Source organism: Callospermophilus lateralis, chromosome 2 (genome assembly GCF_048772815.1).
Source record: "Callospermophilus lateralis isolate mCalLat2 chromosome 2, mCalLat2.hap1, whole genome shotgun sequence".
Lineage (NCBI taxonomy): Eukaryota > Metazoa > Chordata > Mammalia > Rodentia > Sciuridae > Callospermophilus > Callospermophilus lateralis.
In genome coordinates this window covers 109953484-109980842 of record NC_135306.1, presented here as the reverse complement: position 1 = coordinate 109980842, position 27359 = coordinate 109953484, and the positions used below count along the sequence as shown (strand labels likewise).

General features: G+C 50.9%; 1 protein-coding gene across 1 annotated transcript in view; it reads right to left on the bottom strand.

Moving 5' to 3' along the window:
* Dscaml1 (DS cell adhesion molecule like 1) overlaps positions 1-11202 on the bottom strand; it is a 319280-nt gene extending 308078 nt beyond the window's left edge. The window contains exon 1 of the mRNA XM_076843725.2: positions 11030-11202. Coding sequence (XP_076699840.1) covers positions 11030-11075 — 46 coding nt within the window. The 5' untranslated portion in view covers positions 11076-11202. The remainder of the gene's footprint in view (positions 1-11029) is intronic.
* Between the last annotated feature and the right edge of the window lie 16157 nt (positions 11203-27359).

The following is a 27359-nucleotide window of genomic DNA, read 5'->3' as shown; positions in this document are numbered from 1 at the left end:
CCTACTCTGTGCCAGGCACCGGGCTTAGCTGCTTCAGAGGCATTTCCTCACTTAATCCTCACGTAGAAGTAAGAAGTGGGGGGTCCTGTTGGTCTCATTATTGAGGGAGTCAATGAGTCCTTTAGATCATACAGTTAGAAAGAGGTGGAGCTACCCAGGTGTGATGGAACATCTATAATCTCAGCTTTTAGGAGGCTGAGGTGAGAGGATCACTTGAGCCCAGGAGTTCAAGGCCAGCCTGGGAGACATAGCAAGTCCCCCATTTCAGAAAAGAAAGAAAAGCAGCTGTAATTGCAGCAGCTCAGGAGGCGGAGGCAGGAGGATCGCGAGTTAAAAGCCAGCCTCAGCAAAAAGCAAGGCGCTAGCAACTCAGTGAGCCCCTGTCTCTAAAATGAAATACAAAACAGTCTGGGGATGTGGCTCAGTGATGGAGTGCCCCCGAGTTCAATCCCTGGTACCTGCTACCCCCTAAAAAACAAAAAAGAGAAAGAAAAGAAATAAAGAAGACATGGAGGCAGATTTCAACAGAGGTCTGTCTGACTCTAAAGCTGAGTTTTTCCCACCACGGCACTGAAGAGTTCCACGTCTGGGCCTTCCTGAGGTTTCTCTGTCACCTTGCTCTCCAAGCCAGTCCCACTTTGGCAAGCAGATCCCCTGACAGCAGACCCCAAGTGTCCCCCTTAAATCCTTGTCATTCCCTCCGGATCTTTCCTCCCTCTGCAGACAGAACCAGGCAAATTTACAGGGAGAAAGAAGAGGAGGGGGAAACACTTCATAAATAAAGACAGAGACATTCATATCAACAGCAAAGCTTCTTCTGGTCAAAGGGGGAAATGGATTTTTAATAGAAAATGGAAGTTATGGGCTGGGCTGTCATGTGACAGACGCCCAGACTTAAACCCATTTAATCTTCTCCGCCGTTTAACATGGAGCACCACCCGATGCTGTGTTTCATAAAACAGGCTCCAAATCGCTAGGAGATTAGAGGTGTAGAAATAGCACTGCAATATTTTTAAACCAGATATCGCCCCCAGGCATTTGGGCTGCCCCCAGGGTCACCGCTGAGACCTAAATATCCATCATATCAACTCACTCGCTGGCCCTCCGCTGTCTGGGCATCGGGATTAGTGTAGTGTAGGCGACGTCCCCGGGCTCCCACCCTACCTGCCCGGATGGGGATGGGGATGGGGGCGTCTGGCGGCACTGCCAGGAGCTGGCCCACTCAGGCTTCCTCCCGAGTGCACGTCGAATCACTCCCGTGTTATCATCTCCAATCATTGTAAATGACAAGTGGAGGGGACTGAAATATTAACACCTCGCCACCTCCACAGGGAGAATGAGTCATTTTGTTCTCTTCCCTACAATATTTACTCCTCTCATTCACTGGACTCTTCAACCAGGAGTGCCTACCAGGGCTGGGGACGCTGCAACGCCCCCTCTGAGCTGGAGGAGGGCCTTCCAGGGGCAACCTTGCCCCAGCTCAGCAGTGAAGGGAGAGGGACAGGCGGCAGGTCTTCAGAGGAGCAGGGGGCAAGGGGAGTGGGCAGGACCAAGCAGCAGAAGGCACCATCTCTCATGCAGAAAAGTGAGCTCCCTGAGGACAGTGACCATATTTGAAACCATTCTCCCTCTGGGCAGAGCACTTAGCACAGTGGGTGAAAGCCCAGACTCTGGTACCACACTCCCTGGGTTCAAATCCCTACTCTGTCACTTACAAACAATATGCACAACTTGACCAAAATGACCTTGCTTCTCTGTATCTTAGTTTCTCCATCAATAAAACAACAGGACAGATAATACCTCAAAGACAGTTTCTGGTGGATATAAATGTCTGGCACCATCCAAAGATTTTTGGCTATTGTTGTGAGCATTATCCTTATATCAGGTATATGGCAGCACTAATGGCATAAATGGGTCCTTATGCAGTAAACATTTATCACTCGCCTAGGATAATAATAATGATAACTCGGACAGTAGTGCTCCAACATGAATATGCACAAGAACCACTTGGACAGCCTTAGATTACGAGAGTCCCTGAGTCTGTCACGGGGACAGAAAGGCTATTTCTGAAGCAGGTTCCCTCAGTCCACGGAAAAAGTGGAACTGCTATCCTGAACTTCTAGGTCACCCTTTGTGACAACAGACAGTTCTCACCAGCCTAGCTGACAAGATCTTCCTACCACATTAATTAACTGAATTTGGTGATCAAGTCAGTAAAATAATAGTGGTGTGATCAATGACCACAGAGCATTTCAACAGCCACTATGCTGCTGCCCCCAGGTCTCACCTGGAGTTCTTCTTCCAGGTTTGGGCTGGTGAGGTTTCTTAGATTGACTTGCAAGGTTGATTACTGCACAGCATTTGCACACAAAGGTTTTCATGGGAGACGTGTTATGTGCCTCCACTCTAATTGTTCTTATCTCCCAGTTGGAAAATTTGGGTCTAGGGAGGATCCATTAGTGGTGCCTCAGCCCAAATACCAAATCCACCAAAACCCAACTAAGGATCTGCTGGAAACCTGAAAGCTCCCTATGATGCATCTGCACCTGGGAGACAGTGAGAATCCAGACCCCTGGGAGAAGGTGAGTCATGCATCAGAGCATTTACCAGGCAAGCCAAGTTGGGCCTGTCCTTAGATAAGAAGTGACCATGGGTCCAAGTCCCATGCCTTCTGACTGTGGCTTCCCTCAAACTAGGCACATCGGGGTTATCACCACCTTCATCATCACTGTTGTCATGATTTCTTCTGAGCATTTATTCTGTACCAGGCACCATGAGAAGCCCCTCACTTGTATGATTACTCATTTAATTCTTATAACAACCCTTTAATGTAGCTAACTGCTCAAGACTCCATATAAAGAAAAGCCCACTTTATCGATAAGAAGACAGGTTCTTCTCTGGTATTGCCCAGCTGGTAGGACACAATCAAGTGCCAAACTTGGCCTCCCTCATCCAGGCTGCATTTCTGAACAGCCACACTATGGGCACACTGCAGGGGCCAGGGGTAGGGGTGGGGGTCTGATGCAGGAGAGCTATTTGGGATATGACAATTCAAAATTATTTAGGACTATCCCAGGCATTAGATGTTTCATCTTCCCCCTCAACTAAATGCAGCAGCCCCCTATCCTAGTCATCAAATGATCCAGCAGCCTCTTCCCCACTTTCAATCCTAATGAGAAACACTGCTGAAGCACTCCACCCCGGCCCATCACAAATAGCGGTGGGGTTTTTTTTTGCTTTTGTTTTTGTTTTTAAGATTCTTAGCACAAACATAGGTCCTATAACCAGTAACCAGAAATCTCTGCCATCCAACAAAGATGCAGCTAGCCTTCAACCTACAAGGGCCCTGCGCCATCAGCTCCAGGAGAAGTTATGAACAACAGCTGACAGTCGGACAGACTCTTTAATCTTCCAGCCCTTTCTAGACAGGCCCTGTCAAAGGAAGGCCCCTTATGGCCAGAAAGTTCTTTCTAGGGAGTCAACTCAGACAGCACAGTTGTCCCTAGAGAATCCTAGATTTAGACTGTTGTTAACACTTGAGGGACTTAAGTGATTATTTTGTCCAATCTCCTCCATTCACAAAGAGGTGGAGTCACTTACCCCAGGGACACAGCTAGCCAGTGCCCAGGTTGAGATCTGAGTGCTGTCCAAAAATGAGCCACCCAGAGCACTGTGAAGCACTAAGACCATGGCATGTGAGACAGCTTCAGAGAAGCTAGGGATGCTGTGCACCTGCAGAAGGGACCACAGGTGGGAAGGACACTCGTCTATAAGTGGCTGAGGGTGGCAAGTGATCCAAAGCTAAAGCCAGGCCCAGAGAGTAGAAGGTACAAAATAATGACAGCCTAACTCATTTTAAGCATAGGACCACGAAAGGGCTGCCTTGTGAGGAAAGAATTCCCTGAAGCTGGAAGTGCACGAGTAGAGGAGCTGCAGAGGGTGTCCCTGTCCTTCGAGGTGCTTTCCCACCCTGGAAGAGTCTCACTCATGCCAGTCCCCTGGAGCTCCCTTCTGCCCCAGAGCAGGCTCCCCATCCAAAGTAGGATGACCCAGCAGGGTTCTCAAGGATGCCAGCAAGTGCTGTGGCTTTACATGAGGTCACCCATGGAGGGACTCTGCCTACTTCTTTTCCCACAAAAGACTGTATATTCCCTGCAGCAGAATCACCCCTAGGGAAGTCAGTCAGAGGACCATGGAAGACACTTGCCTCCAAGGACCTGGGAGGGAGGAGCAGGGGGTAAGCTCCTTCCCACTCCCACCAGCACCGGGGCCACAGGGAATCTGCAGAGCTGGCTGCAGAAAGCCTATTGCCAGCCTGGCTGTGCCTTATCAGCTGTTCCCCATGACGATGAAAAGCAAATCTAGGAAAATTCTCCATATGTGGGGGGGTCCGCAGGGGGATACAGCCACAAACAGCTGTGAGACCTTCATCGTTCCCATATGATGAGATGACAGTAATTATACCTTACATTTCAGTAGAGCATTTATAAGGCAAAAACTGATTTGCTGTGGTTTTACATGTGTGTGTTTCTATGTCGTTGCCTCATTCAGTGTACAGAGTATTGTCACGTGGAATATAATTGTATGCCCCTCCTTCTTCTTGCACACATACAATAACAATCTCCCGTGGGACAGCCGGGACAGTGGCTATTTTGCCCATTATACAGATTCAGAAATAGAGGTGCATGAACTATTAGGCAACTAACTTGCCTAACTTAGATAGCCTGAGCCATCTGTGGATAATGCTCTTTCCAACACACACACACACACACACACACACACACACACACTCTTCAGAATCAGTGTAATGAATATGCAGCTAGCATTTGAATAACTGTTCTTAATGAACACGGTGACCTTGGAAACTGTCAGTGCAAGCGTCATGTGGAGCAAGGGCACAGGAAGGGGGGCAGGGGTGCTGAATGGAGGGGAGTAGCAGCTGGAGTAGCAAGGGTGGTACCCAAGGCTAATGCTGCTCACGCCGCAGCAGCACTGGACAAACATCTGTTCAATAGGGTACACAGGCTGATGTGCCCACAGCCTTCTCACACTTGTAGAACTCATATCCAGCCATGGGCAGCTCTTGGCCTCTGGGTCATATGCTGCTGCCCTGTGGCAGAGCAGGTCATGGATGAAGTTAGGGACCCCCAAGGTCATGGGCTGCCAAGGGTGTTCTCTATACACAGAGTTACCTGGAAAACAGAGAGACTCTTCCCAGCACACAGAGACACATCCAGTGACAATGGGCCCACCCTGTGAGGAGCACTGACATACGGTTTGCATGGCATTAATTCCAGGATTGTTCTTTTTTTGGCGGGGAGGGGGTGGTTTACTGGAGATTGAACTCAGGGGCAAGGGGCACTTGACCACTGAGCCCCATCCTCAGCCTTTTTTTGTATTTTACTTAGAGACAGGGTCTCACTGCGTTGCTTAGGGCCTCTCTAAGTTGCTGAGGCTGGCTTTGAACTCGTGATCCTCCTGCCTCAGCCACCAGAGCCGCTGGGATTACAGAATTGCACCACTGTGCCTGGGCCCAGGATTGTTCTTGCTCTGATTCTGTCCAACCGTGGTAGAAATGTGCCAACCTTTGTTGGCAGATATGGGACCAGCCTTTGTCTCACCCTCAAATCCAAATCTGGAGCCAACCCTGAGGTCCTCCCCATTTCCACTGTGGCCGTGACAAGGGGAAGGGAGAGTCCTGGGCTCCTCAGGGACACTCAGTGCCTACATGGCCTCCCCTGCCTCATTGAAGAGGAGCTGGGCAGGCCATACAGGTAGGTGATAGAAGGAATGAGAGAATTCCCCTGTACTGGCCTGGTCTTTCTTGTTACAAAGTCCAAGCCAGTTGGCCTGGCCAAAAAATATGGCTGGTTAACACAACTGCTCGGGGTGGGTGGATCTGCTGATCTATTTGGGGGTGGAGGGAGAAGGAGGTGGAGCCCATGCAGAAAAAGGAAGAGGTCTAATGTTTATTGGCTACCAACTCTGTTCTGGCTACATTATATGCATTCTCTCCTTTAATCCCACTTCATAGCTGGAGAAAGGGAGGCTCAGGGAATCTCCAAGTCACTTGCCCAGGAAATGTGGCAGGACTAAAAGTCTCCTTTTGACTTCAAATTCCCATCCTACCAGCAGGTTTCCATCTTCTCTAAATGTTTTTTTTACACTCCAACATATAAGGTGAATAGAAGCCCTGGTTGAAAGCACTGGGGGATGGGGTCCTCAAGGCCTGAGGCCCTGCTCACTGGCCCTTTACCACTACCTCCACCCATCATCCCCTTAAGTCCCACCCTTACAGCTCCACAGGACATCCTTGGGAGTGGATGCTTTGTGAGTTCTGATGGACCCGGGCCCTCATGGATCAGCAGAAGTGCAGAAAAACACTCTAGAAGTCCTTAGAGCTGTACCTGTGAGGGTGGGGCTGGCCCAGGGCCTGAGAAATACAGATAAGACCATGCCGAGGCCACACTCCCACCGCAGGCATCCCACTTCCCTGGAGCGCCTGCCCTTTGAGCATCACTCCCAACTCTGCACACCCTTGCCCAGTTACCACAGTGCCTGTCTTCCCACTGCCCCTGCCAGAACCACCCCACGTGCCCCAGCTGCCCCAGTGATAGTGGAATGAGAAGCAGGGCTCTTCCTCAATCTCCTGAGGCCATGACCCCTCCCAAGATGAATACTGAAAAACTGGAGAGTGAGAGAGCATCTCATCTCACATCATACTTCCATCCCACCCACCAACATGTCTCCACCTCCTGACTGCAGCGCTAGCACCCAGCTCTCTGCATCCTGGGTGTATGCTCACCAGAAGACTAATGTTGGCCTTGGATTCCCATAAATAGAATCATGCAGAACAAAAAGAACAACCATACCCCAAGTTTGCTCTGCCTTAAGGTGTCTCTGCCCATGGCCACCCATCTTACTCAATGACCACAGGGCCACTGTCTGTCCCTGGGCATGAGAGGTGGCATTGCAGGAAAGTGAACTAAGTGCTGAGCTCTTTCCTGTAGGCCTAAAACTCAGAAACAAGATAGAAGCACTACCAAAGATACCAGTCCTTCTCCCACACCTGCCTACCCCAGTTCTTTGCAAGGAGAAAGCCACTGCCTAGATGCTACTGTTGCTGAGATCAGGATGCCCCTCACAGAAGGCTAGGCTCTTGGCCTATCTAGGTGAGCATGCAAACCACTATGCAAATTATATGCAAATCGAGAGTCTGCCCTTGGGTTCCTAACACCTGCCATCTCTTTTGCCTATGGTTCACCCTCTTCGGTCACATGAGTACTGGCTAGAATCTACCAAACTAGAGGCTAAGAAAATACTTCAGGGAACTGGGGTGGGGGTGGGGAGGGTCCTTCTTGCAACTACTTTGAACATCCCAAGAAAAACCTCATCCAAGATCAAGAGAGAAGAGAGAATCTCTCAGCCTGGATCCTATTGCCCTGATAAAAAGCTCTCTGAACATCCACCTTCCCCTCTCCTTATCCATAAATAAAATTATCCTTCACCAGCCAGAGCAGGGAACCAAGCAAGTCACAGGATGGATTTCCTAAAGAAGGTAAGGGGAGCTTGAGGTCTGCACCCCTCTGTCAAAGGCTCCCAGCCTATCAGATGCTCTGAGTAGAACCTTCCCTTGTGCCTGGGTTCTCCCAGGCTGTCTGCTTCTTTAGCAAGCCGTCACTGGGCAAACCTCCTGTTCATGTGCCCACCTCCACCCTGATGCTAAGAAAACTGAGCCTCTCCAGCCAGTCCTCCACATCTGCTCAACTTCAGCACTGCCTTTGGGTCAACTGCTTACTTGCTTTTTGTTTCTAATTGAGCTCCTCATTCTGCTGCAGAAATATATTAAAGGCAGCTGGCTTTGATGCCCAGAAAAAAATGATCAGCATCAGAAAGGTTTGTCGGGCATGATGGCAATTCCATTCTTCTTCATGTTATTCTAGCAGCCAAGCCCCTCTGCCAACCCACCCCTGGCGGACATTCACTGGTCCTTCGCCTGCCTCCCCTAAGTTGTGTTTGCCACTTCAGGTTTTTAAAAACACATTCTCCCAATCCCCCCCCCCTTTAATTAGAGACTGAACAGAATGTTAGAGATTTTCTTAATGGCTTGACAAAGGCTTTTAATTTGGTCTTCTCCAGAGAGAAGAACCATGCGTCCCCATCCGAGAGGTTGGGGTGGGAAATGAAAAAAATCAATGCAACCCATTATTTTGGCTTTTAGAAAACAGGAATTTTAGTGCCGGGGAAGCTTGTTCTTTTACACAGTAAAAATGCAAATGCAGGCAACACAGATGCTGGCACGCTGGATGTAACAACGGAGAGAGCCTCGCTGGGGTTCATCTGGCTGCCCAAACCTGGGTTTGTTTTGGCAATAATAAGGCAGTTATTGGAGACTCGATAACCGATTATTAAAAAAAACAAAAACCAAAAAAACACCTTCCTGGTTTAGTTCTGGGAAATCAGACTGAGCTCAGGCTTCATTTAAAAAAAAAAAAAAAAGGTATTTTGAGAGGAATGGAAATAACAGAAGCTTAAAACACATTCAATAACTGCTTAATTCCATCCAGAGGACGCTCCATCTCATCCTGTTTTCTTCTCTCTCTCTCTCCCTGCCTCCTCCCTCTCCTCACAGATGGACGTACAAATTATTGCAAGAGGATATTGTTTTCTGTAACAGGCTCGAACATTCACATTTACATTTTCCTTGGTGCCGCGGGGGGTGACTGACAACGGGAGAGAAAATACACCAAACCCCATCTTTCTTGCTTTCCCCACATCACATATTCCCCAAGCCTCCTCTACCACCCACCTACCATGCCAGCCCATGCAGAACAGGCCCTGGGGACCAGCCTGGCACCTAAGACCCAATTAAGGCACCAAGAAAAAGAAAGGCCTGTCTGGCGAGGCGCCCTGGCACCCAACACAGACGCTGGAGCCTCTGAATCTCAGGGGCACCAGGGTTCTCCAGACTCAAAGGCCACCCAGGGCCACCTGCCTTCCCACATGCCCACCTCCAGTGGCAACTTCCTTCTCTAGTGCAAAAGGATTCTGCCCCATGGCTGGCTGTCCTGTGGCCTTCTGGGCCTTTCTGCACCCCCACCTCTATCTGTTCCATCCCTATCAAATAACTTGAGCTTCATTTATTAATGATGGGCTCCGGGATGGAGGACAGCACCCTTCAGGTATTTGTTGAATGAAGGGACTCTACTGCTGAGGAACTGCTGTTCTGGAAGAAGTGGGGGTGGGGATTGGGGGCAAGATTGTGGCAACAGCTCTGGCTTGTGCTTTCTCCCTGACAAAATGGGAAAGGGGGAGGGGTAGGGAGAGAGCTATGGAGAGAGAAAGCCGCTCCTCACCTTATGTATTTTTAATATTAATGTAATTAAAGCTGTGAGCCGAACCAGCCTGTGGGGGCGGAGGGAGGCAGGAAGAGCCTGAGGAGAGGGAAACTGGGGTGCGGGGGGGAGGGGCCTGAACAGAAGGCAGTTTCTTGCTCTGCTAAGGTGGGATGAAGGGGTGAGATGTGGGGGGCAAGGGGTTAAATAACCTAGAGCAGCCTTGGTGTGTTATCCAGTAACCCCCATTAGGTCTGAGAAACTCCACTACTTCACCCACCATCAGAGGCTACCCACTGCCCCACGCAATTGGGATCTCCCTGCAAACCCCAGCAGTCTTTACCATAAGGCTGGCTTTGACCCTGCAGTATCTACAATTACGGGTTAGCCTCCTCCCCCAACCCCCTAGACATTGCAGTTGGCTCTGGCAGGTTGCAGACTCCACTGGGGTTTCAGCAGAGAAGGACCTTTCCCCTCCCGAGGTGCTAACCCTCTGCTAGATTGCCCTTCCCCATTGCATAGGGGTCAAGAGTTGCCTCTGGGCCGGGACGACCGCCAGGGCAAAGGGGGCGGGGGGCAGAAGCCGCCCCCAGGGCGCGAAGGAGAAAAGTTAGAGGGTTGAACAGGTAAAGATGAGCTTCTCCGAGCGTGTGTGCTCTGTAGCGCAAGGGCGCCGAGTTCGGCCGCCTCATCTCCCGCCATCTGCGCGCCTGGGGCACGTCCTCTGTTGTAGCCTGGAAGCTGGACCGCCAGTGCTGGCCAGGTCCGGACTCGGTGCCCAGGTGGTTTGGGTTGGTAATGTCTGCCTCTTGCCAACTCCTCAGTCCCGCTACCTCGCGGATCAGGTATGCAGCGCCCCAGGAGCAGGTCTGGACAAGCCGGACACCTGGACTCACCCCTAGCAACCCTTTCTCTCCGGGGAGAGGACACGCCCCCCAGCCCGGACACTTGTCCCCAGGTCCAGCAGGCCAGGAGCTGCCGAAGAGGAGAATCTCGCACCTAGGGGTGCGTTGTCTGAGGTGGCCACGGGGGCAGCGCCGCGAAGCCAGGGCTAGCGCCTAGGGCAAGGGGGTCTGAGGGAGGGTTAGGGCAGGGCGACCCCTGGGCTTGGAGAACAAACTTGCTGTCCAAGGGACCCCAGCTCTCGGGACCCCCAGTTATCACCATGTTGCATACAGCTAAAGCGCGGATAAGCGCCACGCGCTGCGCCCGCATTCGCGCCAGGGCGGGGGTCGGGGCAGCGGAGGGGCGCACCGAGGTACAGAAGGAGTAAGCCGCCCGAGTCCGAGGCTCGAATAAGCGAGGACTACTGGATAAGAGTCGTGGCCTGAAGATCCCGACTCGGAGGGCACCCTGGGGTCCCTGGGCCAGCAAGCTACAGGAAGCGGGCGAGGGGCTGGGGGAGGGGTCCAGGGTAGAACTGCGGCCCCGCGAGGAAATGAGGGGCTTCGTGGCTACCAACCCACGGACGCGCCCCAAAACAGCAGGCTCCGGTGGCTGGCAGAGCAGTCCCAGGCTGAGCCTCACCCGGATCTTCACTGGGCGTTTGCCCCACCCGGATACACCCGTCCCGGGCTGCGCACCCGGGTCGGCCCTCGGGCACCTGGAGCCCGCGGGGCACCCCTGCCTTGTGGCGAGCCGCGCGCACCCCGGCTCCGCTGCCTCCGCCGCCCAGCTGCCCGCGCGGGTCTCACCTTTGTGTAAAGAGTCCAGGAGCAGGAGGAAAGTTACCAGCCACATGCCATAAAGAGGCCCTATTCTCCGGGGAGGTGGTCCTGTGGCCGGCCGTGCGGCAGCGCCTCTCCCCCGCTCAGCGCGCTCCCAGCCGCCCGCACTCCGCGCCCCGCTCTCTCTGCTCCTCAGCCCAGCGCTCGGCGGCGGCGGCTCCTCCCTCCTCGGCTCCCCGGCTCCTGTCATCCGCGGGGCTGGGCTAGGCGGCCGCTCTCCCCGCCCCCCCGCGGCACCCCGGGTAGTGAGCGCCTCGAGAGCCCGGAGCCCAGACTGCCCCCATCCCACAAGCCCAGGGGCGGGGGAGTGAGGGCCAGGACCAGATGGCTTCCGACCGGTCTCCACTGTTAGAGAGGCAAGGGGTCCCTGTCACCCACCGGCTCTGAGCCTGTGGTCGCACAGAAGCATGTGTCATACATGTGCCAAGAGCCCACCACGGGCGGGCCAAGGACGCCCCATTTCTCCTGGCCAGTCACATGGCGTCAATGCTTCTAGCCCCCTTTGGACTCAGTTTATCCCTTGGATAGGGGAGCATGACTGCTCAAGGTAAAATCTAGAGTCTTTGGAACCTCTAGGTGCTACTCCCCTCCCCAAAGTTCAAAGCCACATGCCCTTCCAACCTTGGTTACTTCTGCAAGTCCGCCTCCTGGAGAGACTGCTCAGTCAAGCCCCGCCCCAACGCTCTGTCCAAATTTGCCTCAGTACTTGGCACACTACGACTATTTAAACAATCGTTTGCAATAACAGCTTAACGTCTGCTCTGCTTGTGCATTTTCCTCTGTTATCTTCACCTGCCCACTCCTCCATAGCTTTCTCACCCTACAGAAATTGTCTTATTCCTTGCATTGATCTGCATAAAGTTGGCATGGGATAGGAAGGACTTGAGTGAGGACACCTTTCAGTTACCCATGAATTCTCAATATCTGCTGTGTGCAGGCACTGGGTTAGGCACTGAGAACACAGGAACTGAGAGTTGGGGTTGGCAGAGTAAAAGGTTGATGTTGAAAAGCCCTCTTTTGTCTTAACCCCAAAGGTCTGATCTGGATCCAGAAAAGGAGTTCAAGTAGCCCTGACCATGGTCTATATGCCAAGACAGGAATGCACCTGCTGCCATGTCAGGCAGGTCACCCTGAATTGTCCCTGCCACTTGGCTCTACCTGGACATGCTTTTGACCCTGTTCTCTGAGGGAAGGAGTGGGAAGAATGGAAGGAGGTAGAGGCTGCTGTTCTGTTCCATTTGACAGAAGAAGACAATTTACTCCCCCAAAATTTCCTAAATTCAGGCAGGAGAACAAGGATTGCTCATTCCCAGGTTTTGCCAAAATACTTCTAGACATTTGAACTAAATTTTTGAAAAGTGTGCATTAACTTTTCATATATTTACATATTATATATGTATATATACACATATACTCACCCACATACACACACACACACACACACAAATAGCTTATAAAATTTACCACTTAGCCATTTTTAAACATATCTTCAGTGGCACTACGTGTATCCCCAACATTGCCCGGCCAATATCACTTGCCATTTCCAGACAGAAACTATACTCATGAAAGAGTAACTCCAGCTTCCCACCTCCCTGAGTTGCTGGAAACCATCATCTATTCCCTGCCTCTGTGAATTTGCCTGTTCTGATATAGTACCTAATAATAAATGGAATCATACACTGGCTTATTTCAGTTGGCATATTGTTTTCAAGGTTTATCCATGTTCTAGCATGTGTCAGAATTCCATTCCTTTTTATGGTTGAATAATATTCCATTGTGTATGTATACCGCATTTGTTTAGCCATTCATCCATCAAATGAACACTTGGGTTGCTTCCACCTTTTGGCTATTGTGAATAATGCCGCTATGAACATGAATATATAAATATTTCTCCGGTCCCTGCTTTCAATTCTTTGGGGTATGCACCCAGAAGTGCAATTGTTGGATCATATGAGAATTTTATGTTTAACTTTTTGAGGAACTACCAGGCACATTTACTTTTTTAATATAGCATTTTAAGAGCTTAAGGGGCTCTCACCTGCAATTGCTCTGTGTAAGTCACAATATCCTTTGAAGCTTTATTAGCCCCTTTTAAACAGGTAAGAAAATGGAGGCATTGCTCATTCAAGCGTGAGTTTGAATCAAAAGTGAGACTTAAACCTATGTCTCCCGACTCCAGAGTAGAGATGCCTACTCCACAAGGTGGGGCCTCTCCCACAGCCCGGCTCCATGATGCCAAATCACCACTTTGAAAGGAATGCTTTTCACTAGGTCACTTATCATTTATCAACACAGTCATAAAACAGAGACAAAGGGGCCTGCACCAGTTGAGATGACTCAGCCCAATCCTCTGCTTTACAGATGAGCACACTGAGTCCCAAAGTAAGACATCATAGACCTACTTGAAGTCATGCAAGGGGAGGCAGAGCCCCTTATCTCCCATTTTCTGACTCTGCCTCTTTCCTTTGCCACCTTAGCATGCTGCCCCATGCCCCTTCCTTTCCAAAGGAGATGGTCATTGAGAGGAATCCAGTTATTTAAAACTAAGCCTATTGACCCAGAGCACCTGGTCATGCCATGCCTAAAATAAACCGCTAAATCAGACAGGATGAAAGGGCTGCTGTCTACTGGGAAGGGAGGGGCCTGAGAGAGCCTGGGGGTATCAGCCCAGCTGCTCTGGCTCTAGACCCTCACAACAGAGGTGGAGAGGGTGACTCTCTTTTCTCCAGTCACCTGAAGCGCCTCCTATAACCTAAATGTCCCTTTATGCTGGTTACAGTCCACCTGTGTGTTACCTGAAGGATGAGATCATTCACTGTGCCAGTGACGACAGTCTGGCTGTCCCCTGAGGAGGAGGCAAGTATTTTGAAGGAGAGGGGAAGATAGGTGAAAGGGCAGACTCAGTGCCTTCTACAGCAAAAGGATCTTCATACCACTGGTCAAGAGCGTGGCCCTGCAATTGGAGCTGAGTTCTCACACCAACTGTGCCACTTACGATCAGTTTACCTTGGGAAATTTAGGTGTGCCAAGCCATGTTTCCCTCACCTGTAAAGCTGGGACAGCCCCAGCATCTGCCGCAGAAAAGTGAAGATCACACAGGACAAGCCCAGTGGCCGGCACACGTCGTGAGCACAGGTAAATATCACAGATGTTACTGGCTCTGCGCCCAAGGACCTCTACTTGTGTGAGCCGCAGGGAGGGGACAGCTCTTCTGGGGGCATGTTGGGATGTCATCCTGTACTCCAGGCTGTGGCAAACCAAGAGCCAAGGAGTTGGGGATCCAGACAAGAGGCTGCAGGAACACGCAAGGTGCTCTTGGAGGCTGGAAGAGCCCAGAGGAGATGATCCACACGGGAAGGGCCTGGTAGCAGAAGAGCCTTACGTTTTTTTGTATTTTCCATTTCCTAGATTTGGCCCCTCCTTAATATTTAGGAAATTTTTGAAAATGACAGCTGGGCTCAGATGTGTTCGGAAGCCTCTTCTTGTCCCCCAGGTACAGGGAGAGGAAGGGGTGCCAGCTAGTATCCCTGGCAGGGAAGTCAAGGGAGAAAGTGAAACTCAGGAGAGCAGGGCGGCTGTCCCCGCCCAGCCCTGACGTCTCCTCCACAGCTGACACTTCACAAGAGCTGTGTTTTATTTTGATCAAAGGGACAGTTCCTTCACAATCCCAAATTGGATGGAAACCCTCACACCCACACACAAATATATGCACACCAGAGTGAGAACAAACACAGCCGCCCAGGCAAACGTTCCTGTGTACAGGTAAACACAAACACTTAATGGCAGGCACACCTGCGCTTAAATGCGATTTGAATACAATCCAAAAATTCTGCATCGGCCTATGCGTATGTCCTGATTTTTTTTTTCCTTTAAAACCTCAAATTTGTGGAATTCATTTCTAGGAGGGACACGCCATTCGTTTAAAAGGAGTGATTGGTTTTGTGGCATCAGAACGCCGGATGATGGTAGGGCTTGTTTTTTTTTTTTTTTTTTTCTGCTTTTGTTTTGTTTTTCGCCAATGCCAGTTGAAGCAGCTACGCGAAGGCCCTGGGAGGTGCTCCCTCTCCAATTCAGGTTAATCACGGATATTTAGGGGGTATTATTTTGCCATGTTACATTAAGACTAGAGCCGTCATGAGAAACAACAGATGTTTTTATTGTTTAACTCAAACAATGAGCTTATATATTTTGGATACTTTTCTTCAAAAAACAAAGGCATGTAACCATTTTAACAAAGTCTTCATATGTGCTTTGAAATTTCTTGACAATTTTTGGTATAAATACAGTTTTCTTTTCTTTTCTTTCTTTCTTTCTTTTTTTTTTTTTTTTTCAGTACTGGGGATTGAGCCCAGGGGCACTTTACTACTGAGCTACATCCCCAGCCCTTTTTAATTTTAATTTTATTTTTATATGCTTATTTGTTTGCTTATATTCTGTCTTCTCCCATTAAAATGCATGTGACATTAAAGCAGATATTTTCTGTTCACTGTTAAAACTCTAGCACCTAGAACATGCCCCATAGGTAATGGTACTTCATTAAATTAACAAATAGTTACAAGTCTGTAAAGGTAACACAACATTAATTTTTTATTTTGAAACTGGGTGTTGCTAAATTGTTGAGATTCTCACTAATTTGCTAAGACTGACCTTGAATTTGTGGTCCTCCTACTTGTAAATATGGTTTTCATAAAAGGAATCAATACTAACCAGGTTGATCTTAAAAACTTGACATTTGGGGTTATAGAGCTAATTTGAGATTGACCTTCTTTGTATTTATTCATTGATAGATTGGGGAAGAACAAAACCCACAGATTTCCCTGCTTTCTTTGCTTTTTGTAATTAATTTTAACACTATAGAAAGAGTCCTGGACTATGAATCTAAAATCCTACAACTGGTGTCCTTTGTCATTGTGACCAGTTGTGTGATCTTAGACAAGTAACTGTAACTTTCTGAACCTCAGTTTCCTCACCAATGAAGTGAGAGGGTTGGGGTTGAATGAGCACCAAATTCCCTTCCTAAAGGATGAGGTGGACACAAATACACACACATATCTGGGGCCTAGACACATACCTGAGTGTCTGTGTGCATCCCTGGAGGTGTATGCTTGCTCACTAATGCAGTCAAAGAAACAGTTACAAATTTGCAAGCACGAGTTCTCAGAAATAATCAAGCACACACACAAATTCATACAATCAATTTCTGCTTCGAATGCATACACATACACTAAAATTCTTCCGTCTTTTGAGATGGGATGAACCACGGCAGTTTATAGGCTCTGATGCCTGTATTAGCAAGGTAGTGCGTGTCATTCAATTTCCTAGGTGCTCCTCAAACCAAAATCCAATTGACCAGCTCAGAAGATAGCTAGGTACATTGTGCCACTGACCCTTTCAATGTCTTGAACCCTAACGTCAGGGTTCTAAGCTCACCGGAGCCAAAAGCCTCAAGGTTCCTCCCTCAGATGGGGTCTCTGAATCTCCCTTCTCTCGTTGGCCTCCTGTCTCAGCAGCGATCCCAGGAAGGCTGGCCCTGGGCTGCAGAAACCCTGAGGGGGCCGGAGTCCCCTGAATAACCGTGGCCTCTCCCCACTGTTGCCCCTCAGCTGACAACATTGAAGCTGGCTGAGAAAACAACCCCGTGGGCTTCTGTGAAGTCCCAAAAGAGAGAGGAGAAGAGGAAAGGAGGGGAGGGGAGGGGAGAGGACAGAAGAAAGGAAAATCTAGTGAATGGAGTCATTTCACTGGCTTCCCACGTTGTCCTGGGGGTGTCTGACTCATGAAATGCTCATGAATGTCTTCATCCTGCTTTATTGAAGTACCTTCTATCCTGAAAACTCTCTGTGCTTTCTTCTCAGGCCTCTCTTCTCAAATCCCCAGGGTCCCCTTCTCCACTTGTTCAAGGCTTCTCCTTTGGCAAGGCCTGGTCAGGCAGCCCCCGTTCCTGCCAGTCCTCCTCTGGACTCTGACTGCCCCAATGCCCGCATGGCCTGTAGCTCTCATCTCAGGAAGATTTGCAGTGTGTGGAGCCAGAAGCTGGTCTGCGTAAAGTTGGCAGCGGAAGTGACATTTTAAAAGTTAGTTAATGCAAATATTACGTTACCTTCCATATTTTGTGGCAATTGTGGTGTCTGTTCGTTTTTTCATAATTTGTAATTTGTTAGAATTTTTTATCATCCTATATTAATGATTACCTTTGTATCAGAATTTGTATCTGTAAGTCTGTGCTGTTTTCCTCAAAGGGTCCCCCCTAAAACAGCCCAGGCTTCGGGCTCTACGTGGGAACTTTCCTTAGGTCACACTGGGGTATAGAGCTGCCCTAGGACCAGGTGCTCGGGTCCTGGCCAGGGTTCCCTCCCTGTCTTCGAAGGCTTCAGCGTGTATGTAAACAATGAACTTGTCCATTGCTGCGCACACAGGAGGTACTTAAAAGTGCCTTACTCTCTAGAAGAGATCTTCCTCCATAGTGAAAAGGAAACCAAGGCCCCATTCCACCAGGGCTTGACCTGTCAGTCCACACACTGGAGGGTCTCAGGATGGAAGGCAACTTAGTGCTGCCCTAATCCCCCTCACAGCGTCTCTGCAGATGACACCCCTCCTGTTGCTATGACAGGACACCAGCATAGAGGACTGAGGCCCTTCAAAATCCAAGAGTCGCTTGAAGACACCAATACGTCCCTCCAGCCACTCTGAGCAGGTAGAAGGTGCAGCCCAGAAATCCCACCAGCTGGAGGTCAAAGTCACAGAGCCAGGGTGCTGTAGTGATTGGTGGTATGCAGTCTGGGACAGTGAAGGTGAATTTAGGGGTCACCTTACCTGACCCATCTCTCCCCTTGGTCTCTCTCTATACAGCCCAGATAGATACCAGGTCAGTCTCCAGCTAAATGCCTTCAGGAACAAGGGGCCCCTCCCACCCAGAAATTGATCTAATTCTTTATTTATGTCCAGGGACACGCTATGTTCTTCATTGGATCCAGATCTGCCTCAGCCCTCTGGAGCACCTGGGCGCGCCCAAGTTCTGCCAGGTGATAGCTTTGCACATAGTGGAGAACAGCTTCCACTGGGCACCCCAAGCCTTCATTTTGCTGGGCTCATTTTTGCATTTTGTTAGCTTCTCCTTTTCTGACCCTTTGCTATGCGGCTTTCCCCTTTCCTTACACTTAACTTTAACAACATCTCTTAAAACAAAACGGGCCCAACCCTACAGAGGAGTTCTGAGCAGCTGGAGTGCAGGAACTGCCCCCCATCGGGATCTGACCTGCTTTTGCTGTTGCCCAAGAATCTCTCATTTTGGGGGCGAAGCAGTGGCTGACATGCCAATGAAGCAGGGCCCCTCTCTCATGAGCTGCCGCTCAATGGGCCTCTGCAGGTCTGTGATTGTCATGTAGGTTATTTGGGAAGGAAACGTGAGGACGTGCATCATTTGCTGAGCGTTGGGAGAGGAAGTGTTACCCAGATCAGGTGGCGCCCCACACACACATGGGAGGAGAGTGTGGGTGACGTCTGAAGTCCAAGCTCAGCCCCAGTGGAGTGACAGCAAAGAGGAGCAAGAAGGCCCAATCTCGGGCCACAGTGGCATTGAATGCCAAGTATCTGTAGCAAAATTGCCCTTATTTTTAACAAATCCATCTGAAAGTGCAGCAAGATCTAAGAAGGATGGCATTCACAAGTGTTTCGTGAGAAATTAGTAGGTGATAGGCCAAAACTAGTTTATGATCAAGGAGGTTTGGAAAACCCTGGAATAACTGAAGGTAAGTAGCTTTCTTTTACCAAAGGATCCCTCAGAGCCTGACACTGGTCTCCCAGTGGGGGATGCAGTGTGAGATTTTTGAGGATGATCCATTTCCCACTTGTCCTAGTCTGAAAGATCTGTCGTATTGCTGTTTCTGGCCCCCTTGACCCTCTGAGTTCACTCATTCCCTTAGCAGTTGGTGCTCCCGTCCCTCGTGCAAGGAGCTCACAGATCCCGGGAAGGTCTGCCATGGAGCTCCGGCCCGGCCCGCCCTGCAGTAGGGACGGGAAGATGCTTAGGGGAGAGGCTCAAGAGCCCCGTCCAAAGGTCAGAGCTGGAGAGGAGCCGAGGGCACCTCCTTGGAGCACCTGGAGCACAGGAGGCAAGGTGGCCAGCTGGCAGCTGAAGGACACGGCAGGTCACACAGCCCAAGAGTGGCCGAGGCTGTGCTTAGGTTCAGGGCTCCTAACCACCTTGCCCATGCTCTGTCTGGCCATGCTCCGGAGTTTATGTGCCAGCTCTGAGCTCAACCTCTTGTCCACCTGCTGTGCCCGCCCTGCTCACCCCTCCATGCTCAGCAGCCAGTGGGGTGTCAGGGAGGTGTTTGTGGAGTGAAGCTGTGACGGCACGGTGGGGTCAGATGGCTTTTACAGTCTCATCTAGGGCTGAGGCTTGCTGTGGAGTTTGAGCGAGCTGCTAAAACTCGGAGCAAAACCAAGGCAGGATGTAAACCAGGCTTGTGTGGCGGGGAAGGCCCAGAATCAGCAGAGCAGTGGAGGAAAGGACACTGCTGGCCCGGGGAGGGCCTCTCCCATGGAGTTTCAGGAAAGCCTGGCTGAGTCGTGTCTCCCGTGGGAGATGCCCTCACGCAAGGACATGTGGTGCTTCAGGGCTATCTTCAAGGACTCACCCGTCAGACCCTGGAGCTCACCTGAATCAACCAGTGGTTTGTCTGCATTGGCCGAAGTTGCTTTTTCTTTAGGCAAATTTTAACCACAGCCATGGAAACCTAACAATAAGGATGGTCATCACTGAGCACTTGCTGTGGCCCACACGGTGCTAACTGTACCTCCATAATCTCGGTTAATCCTCAAAACAACCCTATAAAACAACCCAGTCTAATTATTATCATTCCCATTTTGCAATTAATGAAACTGAGGCACAGAGATATCAATTAATATGCCCAACTCACACAGCCAGTGAGTGTCAGATACCCAAGCTTCCAGCCCGGTGGACTGAATTCAGTGTCTTTGTTTTTGCATGGCTATTGGTGGTAGTGGTAGTGGGTCCACTGTCACCTTTCCAAAGACTGAACATGGAAAAGTTCAAATGTAAACAAAAGTTGGGAGAACTGCCCAGAGAACCTTACACCCCCATTTCCCAGCGGCGATGGCTGTTGACTCAAGGTCAGTCTGGTTTGATCTAAGCCTCCCACTTTCCCTTCCCGTCACCGTGGATTTTTTAAAAATAAATGCCATATATTATATAATTCCATCCATAGATCTTTTAGTGTGCATCTCTAAAATATAAGGCTGAATCCTCACTCTCAACAACAATTTATACCCTCCTGACTGAAAAGTACCCTGGACAGGTTACCCACGTTGTCCCGCAAAAGATGGATCTCAGGCTAGCCACTGGCCCAAACAGCTGAGCCTGGGAACACAGAGGCAACTGGCTCACAGGGCCGCCTGTCCCCAGGCGTCACCTCACAGCCTAGCCAAATGACCTCTCTGACCCTTCTTGGAATATCTTCCTGTGAGCCGAAGCCCCTGCCGTCAGTCTGGATTCTCTGGAGATGGGGACAACTGGTGGGGGTGGTCTTCTGCGTGGTGGGGTTGTTGCCATGAGGACGAGCCTTCTAAGAACAGTCTGTCCTGGATTCCCTGCCTGGCCACTTTGCCCCGAATCCCACTTCCTGCTTCAGGAAGATTTAGTATCTCCTTTGCATTCTCACCCAGTCTAAAAGCAAGAAATACAGAGGAGATGGAGACAAAGCACTGGAATCAGAGATTCACTGTGCATTCTCTTAATATAGGACGATTGTTTCACCTTTCTCATCTGCAGAAGTGGGAACATGCACCTACATCCCAACGTGCTTGTGAATGTCCGAGGAGATGGGCAAGTTTTCTTAAATTGTTGGGCTAGAAGAGGGCGCAGTACCGCAATGGCCAGCAGGTGTCGCCCAAAGACTGAGTATCAGAAACCTCTGGGCCTCCTTGGAGATTATCTTCTAATATTAAATCCAGATGGACTTGGAAGAAACAGAAAGAAAGAAAAAAAAAAAAACAGCCTATAGTGTTTCTCCTTAGAAAAGTTGGGCTGTGTCAGCCTAAACACGGAGGTAAAAGTGGAGTTGTACAGCCTTCCCAGCATGCATACCCGAAGACACCCCAGCAAGATGGCCAGTCTGGCTTCTTCTATGGCTTCTCACCTCCCTGCTCATCACCATGGATTTTTTTTTTAAAAGAAAATACCATGTATTATATAATTCCATCCATAATCTAAAAGATAAGGCTGAACCCTCATTCTTAACCACAATACTTTATGACCCCTGACTAAGAAGTACCTTGGGCCAGGGGGACCCTGTCCTACCCCCACACACCCCGTTTTACAGATGAGGACATTGAGGCTTTGGAAAGCAAGTGACTTGCTAAATATGCAGTCACTGAAGGACGGAGCTGGGACTCCAGTCAACTCTTCTGATTCCATATTCTGGGTCGGTGCTGAGACGCATCCCTCCAGGCCAGAACTTGGGGAGGAACCTAAGACTGCAGCTGTCCTTGCTCTTCGGGGAAAGCAGAAAAGGCACAGGTGCATGGAAGGCCTGGCCAGTGACATGCTGTCTTCTGCAAACAACACTCTCTGAGTCTCAGATTCGGCTGTTCATTGATGAGGTTGAACTAGATCAACGGCTCTCGAACCCAACTGCACACACACACAAGCACACACACAGGAGCTCAGAGCAGAGGGGAGCCAGCCTTACCAGGCTGCAGAGTTAGGGGCCCATATTTTACATCTCCCAGGTATTTGGATGTGAGCAGCTTCGCATGGTCTTGGGCCCTGGGACCCCCGTGCATTTGCACTAGAGGCTCCTCTATGGATTTTGAGTCTATAGTTTCACAAACAATTTTCACCTCATCTTGTGGGAACACCCAACACAGCACCTGGCACATATTCTATATGCAAATGTTCGATTAAAATTTTTAGAATGAATGACTAAAAAACATGCCAACCCAGGGAAAACTAGCCTTCACCTCTCAATGAAATCACTCTACCTTTCGTAGCACTTTCTGGCTTGCACGTCTCATTTACACACTCGATCTCAGTCAAGCTTCCGATGATAGCTGTTATCATCCCCATCTTACAGATGAGCAAACTGAGCCACAGAGACCCAGTGCTGCCCAGCTGGATGGAGAGCAGCACCTCACACCCTGTCTGCGACCCCCGTACACTGTTCCTGCTTCATGTTGGTTGCACTGAGAGATCTAAAGAGGGGAAAATGTGGGATCTAGAAGAAAACAAGTCTTCCAGAACTATTTGGCAGTGCCTCAGATTTGGGAGAGGTGATTTCATGAGTTTGTCCAAAGATTAGGATCAGGGGGAGTCTACCTTGTTTGGTGAGGGGCTCCATGCGGAGATCCAGGGTGGGGTGGACAGGTCCCCCACAGGTAGCCCAGAATGCCTCCTGTCACACCTATCCCCCCTCCCAAGAAGGGCAGTTTGGGAGGGGCTAGAGCGTGCCTCCCCCAGCTCTCCCTGGTTCCTCGGGTGGCTCTGCTCTCTGAAGTGTCTGGCCACCTTGAACCTGCTGGTGTGTCTCTGCAGCCCTGGGCTACAGCCCTGTGCTGGGAATCTGGTTCAGCCTCCCCTAGTGCCCCAGGGTAGGTGGCGGAGCTGCAGGTGGCTGCACAGCACCATGCGGGGGGCCAGGTGGGGATCTCAGCCACGCAGCCCCGCCCTCCACCCCAAGTTGGGTCTCACCCGCAAGGCTGGAAATTGGGCTCACTTCCTGCCCGAGTCTGTGTCTAGTAGACCTTGGCTAGAAGGGACAAAGAGTGTCCTCCAGTCTGAGTCCCTTGTTCTCCACTGAGGGGCCCCAGGTCCAAGGAGGGGCCCAGGAGGGGACGGTGGGCCGGACCATGACCCACCCTCTGAGTCTATGTGGTGGCTTAAATGGGGCTGAGGAGTGTGTGGGGCTGGGACCTGTGGTTGCATCAGTCTCTCCCCAGCGACTGGACAGCTGAAGGTGGACTTAGGGGGCTTACCTCTTCGCCCTCCCTGAGCACTATGTCCTGAGAAGAAAGTGCTGGACAGAATTTCCCCAAACATGAAAACACTGAGAAGAAGGGGCTTCGGTGCTTGGCAGGGTCCAGGAAAGCTAGTGTCACCGAGAGTCAGCACTGTGGAGTCCCAGAGACAACGCTCCTAACAGTGCTGCCCACCGGGGGCTGGCGTCCAGCAAGGAACCTCCACAAGGTAGAGATTATTTCTCCTTTGGGGAAACTGAGGCACGGGGGCCTTCACCCATCATTGTATAGTGGACTGGGGTCCAGGTCTGCTGATTCCCAGGCTGTAATCACATCTGTGTTGCCAAAAAGATGAAATGGTGGCTATCAGCAGGATAGGTCTCAAGGATCCCCCACCTCAGGCAAGCACACACACCCACTGCCAACTCTACCCAACAGTTCTCCTGGGTCCCAGTACAGTGGCTAACCACCCATCATCCATTCATTCCTGCAGCCTGTCAATAGCAGGTTCATGCAACATGCTTTCATTGAGCATATACTATGAGCCCTCTGGGGATTGATGGGTGAACCGTCAGATGCAATCCCAGCCTTCATGTAGCTTGTAGGCAGTGGGGCTCAGACACAAAGGGTTGGTCAGAAGCGGGGAGATGGGGATCCCTGGTAGGTCCCCAGGATGCTGGGGAGGGGTTTCAGGAAGGGTCCTAGAGCAGTCAGCCTCAGCCTGGCCCTTCTACTCCTACCCCTGGGAGGCTGTCTAGGGGCTCAGGCCTCTCCTGATTGATTTTATGAACCCGTGGAGACCATTTGTTCTGCAGACATAAGACCTGAAATACTATTTGCTGTAGAGCAGAGGACACTGGGTTCCATCGGGCGGCGCTGGGCTCACATTCAGTTACTGATTGATCCGTGTTGCAGGAAACCAGGACCAGAGAAGGCAACGCGCCCCTGGCCGCCTGCCAAGCTGACCTGGGCACCTCTGCTTTGCCAGGTGTGTCCTGTTGGCCTTCTTCACTGGCCAAGCCCCTCTGCTCTTGCGACAGGAGGAAGCGAGTGCACACTTGTGGGTATGTATGGTATGTTCCTTTTTTCTAAGGAAAAGCCACCCTGGGGCAAGGGGATTAGATACAACTCGGCCACTGCTTCCCCTCAGAAGTCACAGCCTCTTGACTTTCAAGATGAAGCTTAGAAATTTGTCTTGTGTTTGTTTTTCCAAAATCAAGCCCAGAGATAGACAGGGACCTGCCCAGGGTCACACAGCAGGCCCAGGACAAAGCTTCTAGTGAAGCTAGTTTCACCTTCCACAGTGTGGCCTGTGTGGAGCCACAGCACTAACTGCTGCCCCAGCTTGGAACTTCTCCTCCTCTACCTCCCTCCTGCTGCATGCACCTGGGGGATTCCTTTGGGTGACACTACAGGAGGTCTTTGAGGAAGAACAGTGAGAATTTCTTAAAAAGAGAACCAAGTTTAGGGATCTAGAGACAAATAGCCTCCACAAGAGACAGAAGGCCTCCTGGGGCTGAGGGGACTATGGGATGTCACTCACAACAGAGCAGACAGCCCAGCAAGTTCTGGAAACTCTGCAAACCAGGGTTTGAGGAGCAGCAACGGCGGAATGTGACTCACCCCAGTGCCTTCCAGACACGAGACCCGCTGCAAGCCATCTCCCCTTGCCTCCTTGGGCTTCCAGGGGCAGGTGGAAGCCCTGGACACTAAGGTTCAAAGTTCTAAACTCTTTCCAAGCCCTCAAAGTCTACTGCAAACACAAAGTGGCCGGTCTGGGAGGCTCTTTGGGCAGCCAGAGCCTGAGAGCGGACACCAACACAAGCCACGGGCTTCTTCCTGGGCTGGGACAGTTGGCTGCTCCTGTTTCTCCTGGCTCAGCTACTGTCCTCCTAATGTCCCTGACTGGGGCTGCAGTGGCCCGGTCTCTGAAACCCAGGTCTGACACATCTTCCCAGCTGCGATGGAAGCGTCGCGTGGACACCATATTTGTCTCTGATCTCCCCTGGCCTGGCCAGGTGGCTGAAGAATGGGTCCTCAGGGAGGAGCAGGTTACCGCCCCCAAGAGGCCACAGTGGTCCTGCAGTTCAGAGCTCAGCTGTCTGGGGCGGAGGATGGACAGGGAGGAGACACGTCTCCTGGTAGCAGCCCCATTCCCCAGGAGCGAGGAGGAGGAAGAGGAGAAAGGAGGAGTGTGGACCTCAGGAAGATTCAACCCCCACTTCGTGGGTACCCCCCAACTGCCCAGGGTGCCCTCTCCTTTAACTAAAGCAGCCAGCGAGCTACTCAAGGCCGGTTCTTTGGGGTACCCTTCCTCGACCTGGGAGAGCTCAAGGTTGCTGGGCAGGGGAAGGGTCTCCTTCAAGGTCCCAAGGTAATTAGAAAAGTTGGAGGCTCATGCCGGTAGCACCTCACTCTGGACAGAATATCAGCCCCAGCCCCAGCCTCTGCCTGGCTGCTCTGGTGGGGAAACCCAGTCCAGGAAGGAGAGGGCTCTGCCCAGGCCTCCCAGCCAAGGATGTCGTCCCAGTGCGGGCTTTTTGTCCTCACTGCGAGTCCCCCCAGCTGTGGGATGGACAGAGGCTGGGTGAGAGTGGGCTGTGGATTATTTTTAAATCACTTCAATGTTTTATGAATTTAAAAAGCAAAAGCATCCTTCTGAGTGAATAGGTGGAAGGCCAATAACACTTCTGGAAATTTCAGCTACTATGAATTGGATCCAAAAATTTTCATTCATTCATAGTTTGTGGTTTGAGCATGGGACAGGGCTAATCCTTTGCCCACCCAGGACTTTGTGTCCAGTTTTTGCTGAGAGTGTTGTAACGAAGGCAGGCCAGGCAAGGGCCCTGTGGCCCCACTGCCCAAGGCCAGCATTTTTTGGCCTTTGCTGTCCTGAGAGGCACTCTCTTGGGGGAACTGGGATGACACAGATGGGGCAAGGCTGAGCTTTGTGCCCCTCAACAGAAAGCTCCCCTCCCCCACCCAGCCTGCCCACTTTAGCTTTCACCTTGATTGGCCTTGACTTTCAACTCCACATTGAAGTCACCTGGGAAATTTTGAAAACCATGCTGCCCCGTGGATCCCATCAGAATCCACAGCTGGGGCTGCACCCGGCAACCCACCTCCTCTCCCCGCACCGTACAAGTGTCCCTGCTTGGTGTGTCCCTCCCAGGGTCCTGATCAAGATGTTGACTCAGACTATGGGGTTCGAAGTCCCAGGCTTCGGGAAAGTGTAGATGATATATGTTTCTGCCTCTGGAAGGAGTAGGGCTCAAGACCCCACAGCCAAGAATTACTATACAGCAGGGCAAGTACTGTCCCTGGGACAGGAGGTAGGCATGGGGTATACAAACAGAATGAAAAGAGCTCAGGGCTTTTCCAGGAAATCGGGGTGCATGGCAGACCATTCGGGTGCCCCCTCCTCCCTGGCAAAGACCCTTGGAAAGACTGTTTTGCAAAAAAGCCACTGGAGGGGATTCCAAGTAGGGCACTGGTTCCCTCTGGTGGTGATAGTGGGAATTGCACCCCAGACAGGGGCTGTGTCCCCGCTGTTTGATTGACAGTAATTCATTCTTGCTTCCTGACTTGCTTGTTCTTGTGACTCAATACAGGTTTGAATTGTGGAAAGTTCCAAAATAAAGTGAAAGTTCAGTGACTACAGATCATGTGACCTTCATGGAGAGGGAAGGAAATGTTCCCAAGACTCCTGGCCAGAGAGCAGGTCCCAGACTCAGAATGTCCCCTGGGGCAGTGGTTCTCAGCCCTGGCTTCTCCTCAGGGCCACTAGGGAGCTTGCTAGGCCTCAGACTATGGGCCCACCCCAAGCTTCATATCCAGCAGGCCTCGAGGGGATCCTGGGCATCTGGTGGTAAAAGGAGAGGGAGGGAGGCCTCAAGTCAGGCTGATCAGGAAGTGACCACCCAGGACCATTTCCCTCCAGAGCGGCTGGGATTCCTTTTCAGTGTTATAGGCTTAAATAGAATGTTCTAGAAATGACTCCTCTCCATTGCTCTGCTCTCTGGGTGGGTCCAGGCCTGGAATACCTCCTTTTCCCACTTGCCCACTTCCTCCTGAGAGCCCTCTTAACTGGACCTGCTGCACCTCCTACCCTCACACAGGTGCTCATGGTGGCCCTGTCTCCTGCATGGTAATACCATATTTTATTTAATGGTGTGACCGTCACATTTTGTCATCAGTAAGCCAACATCAGAGACCTTGGTGCTGAGATGAGTAGCCAGGCTCTTCCCTTCATGGCTCCTGGTCCCCTCTGGAGACCCCCCCCCCCACTCGCCATCTAGGCCTCTCTCTCTCTCTCTCCCCT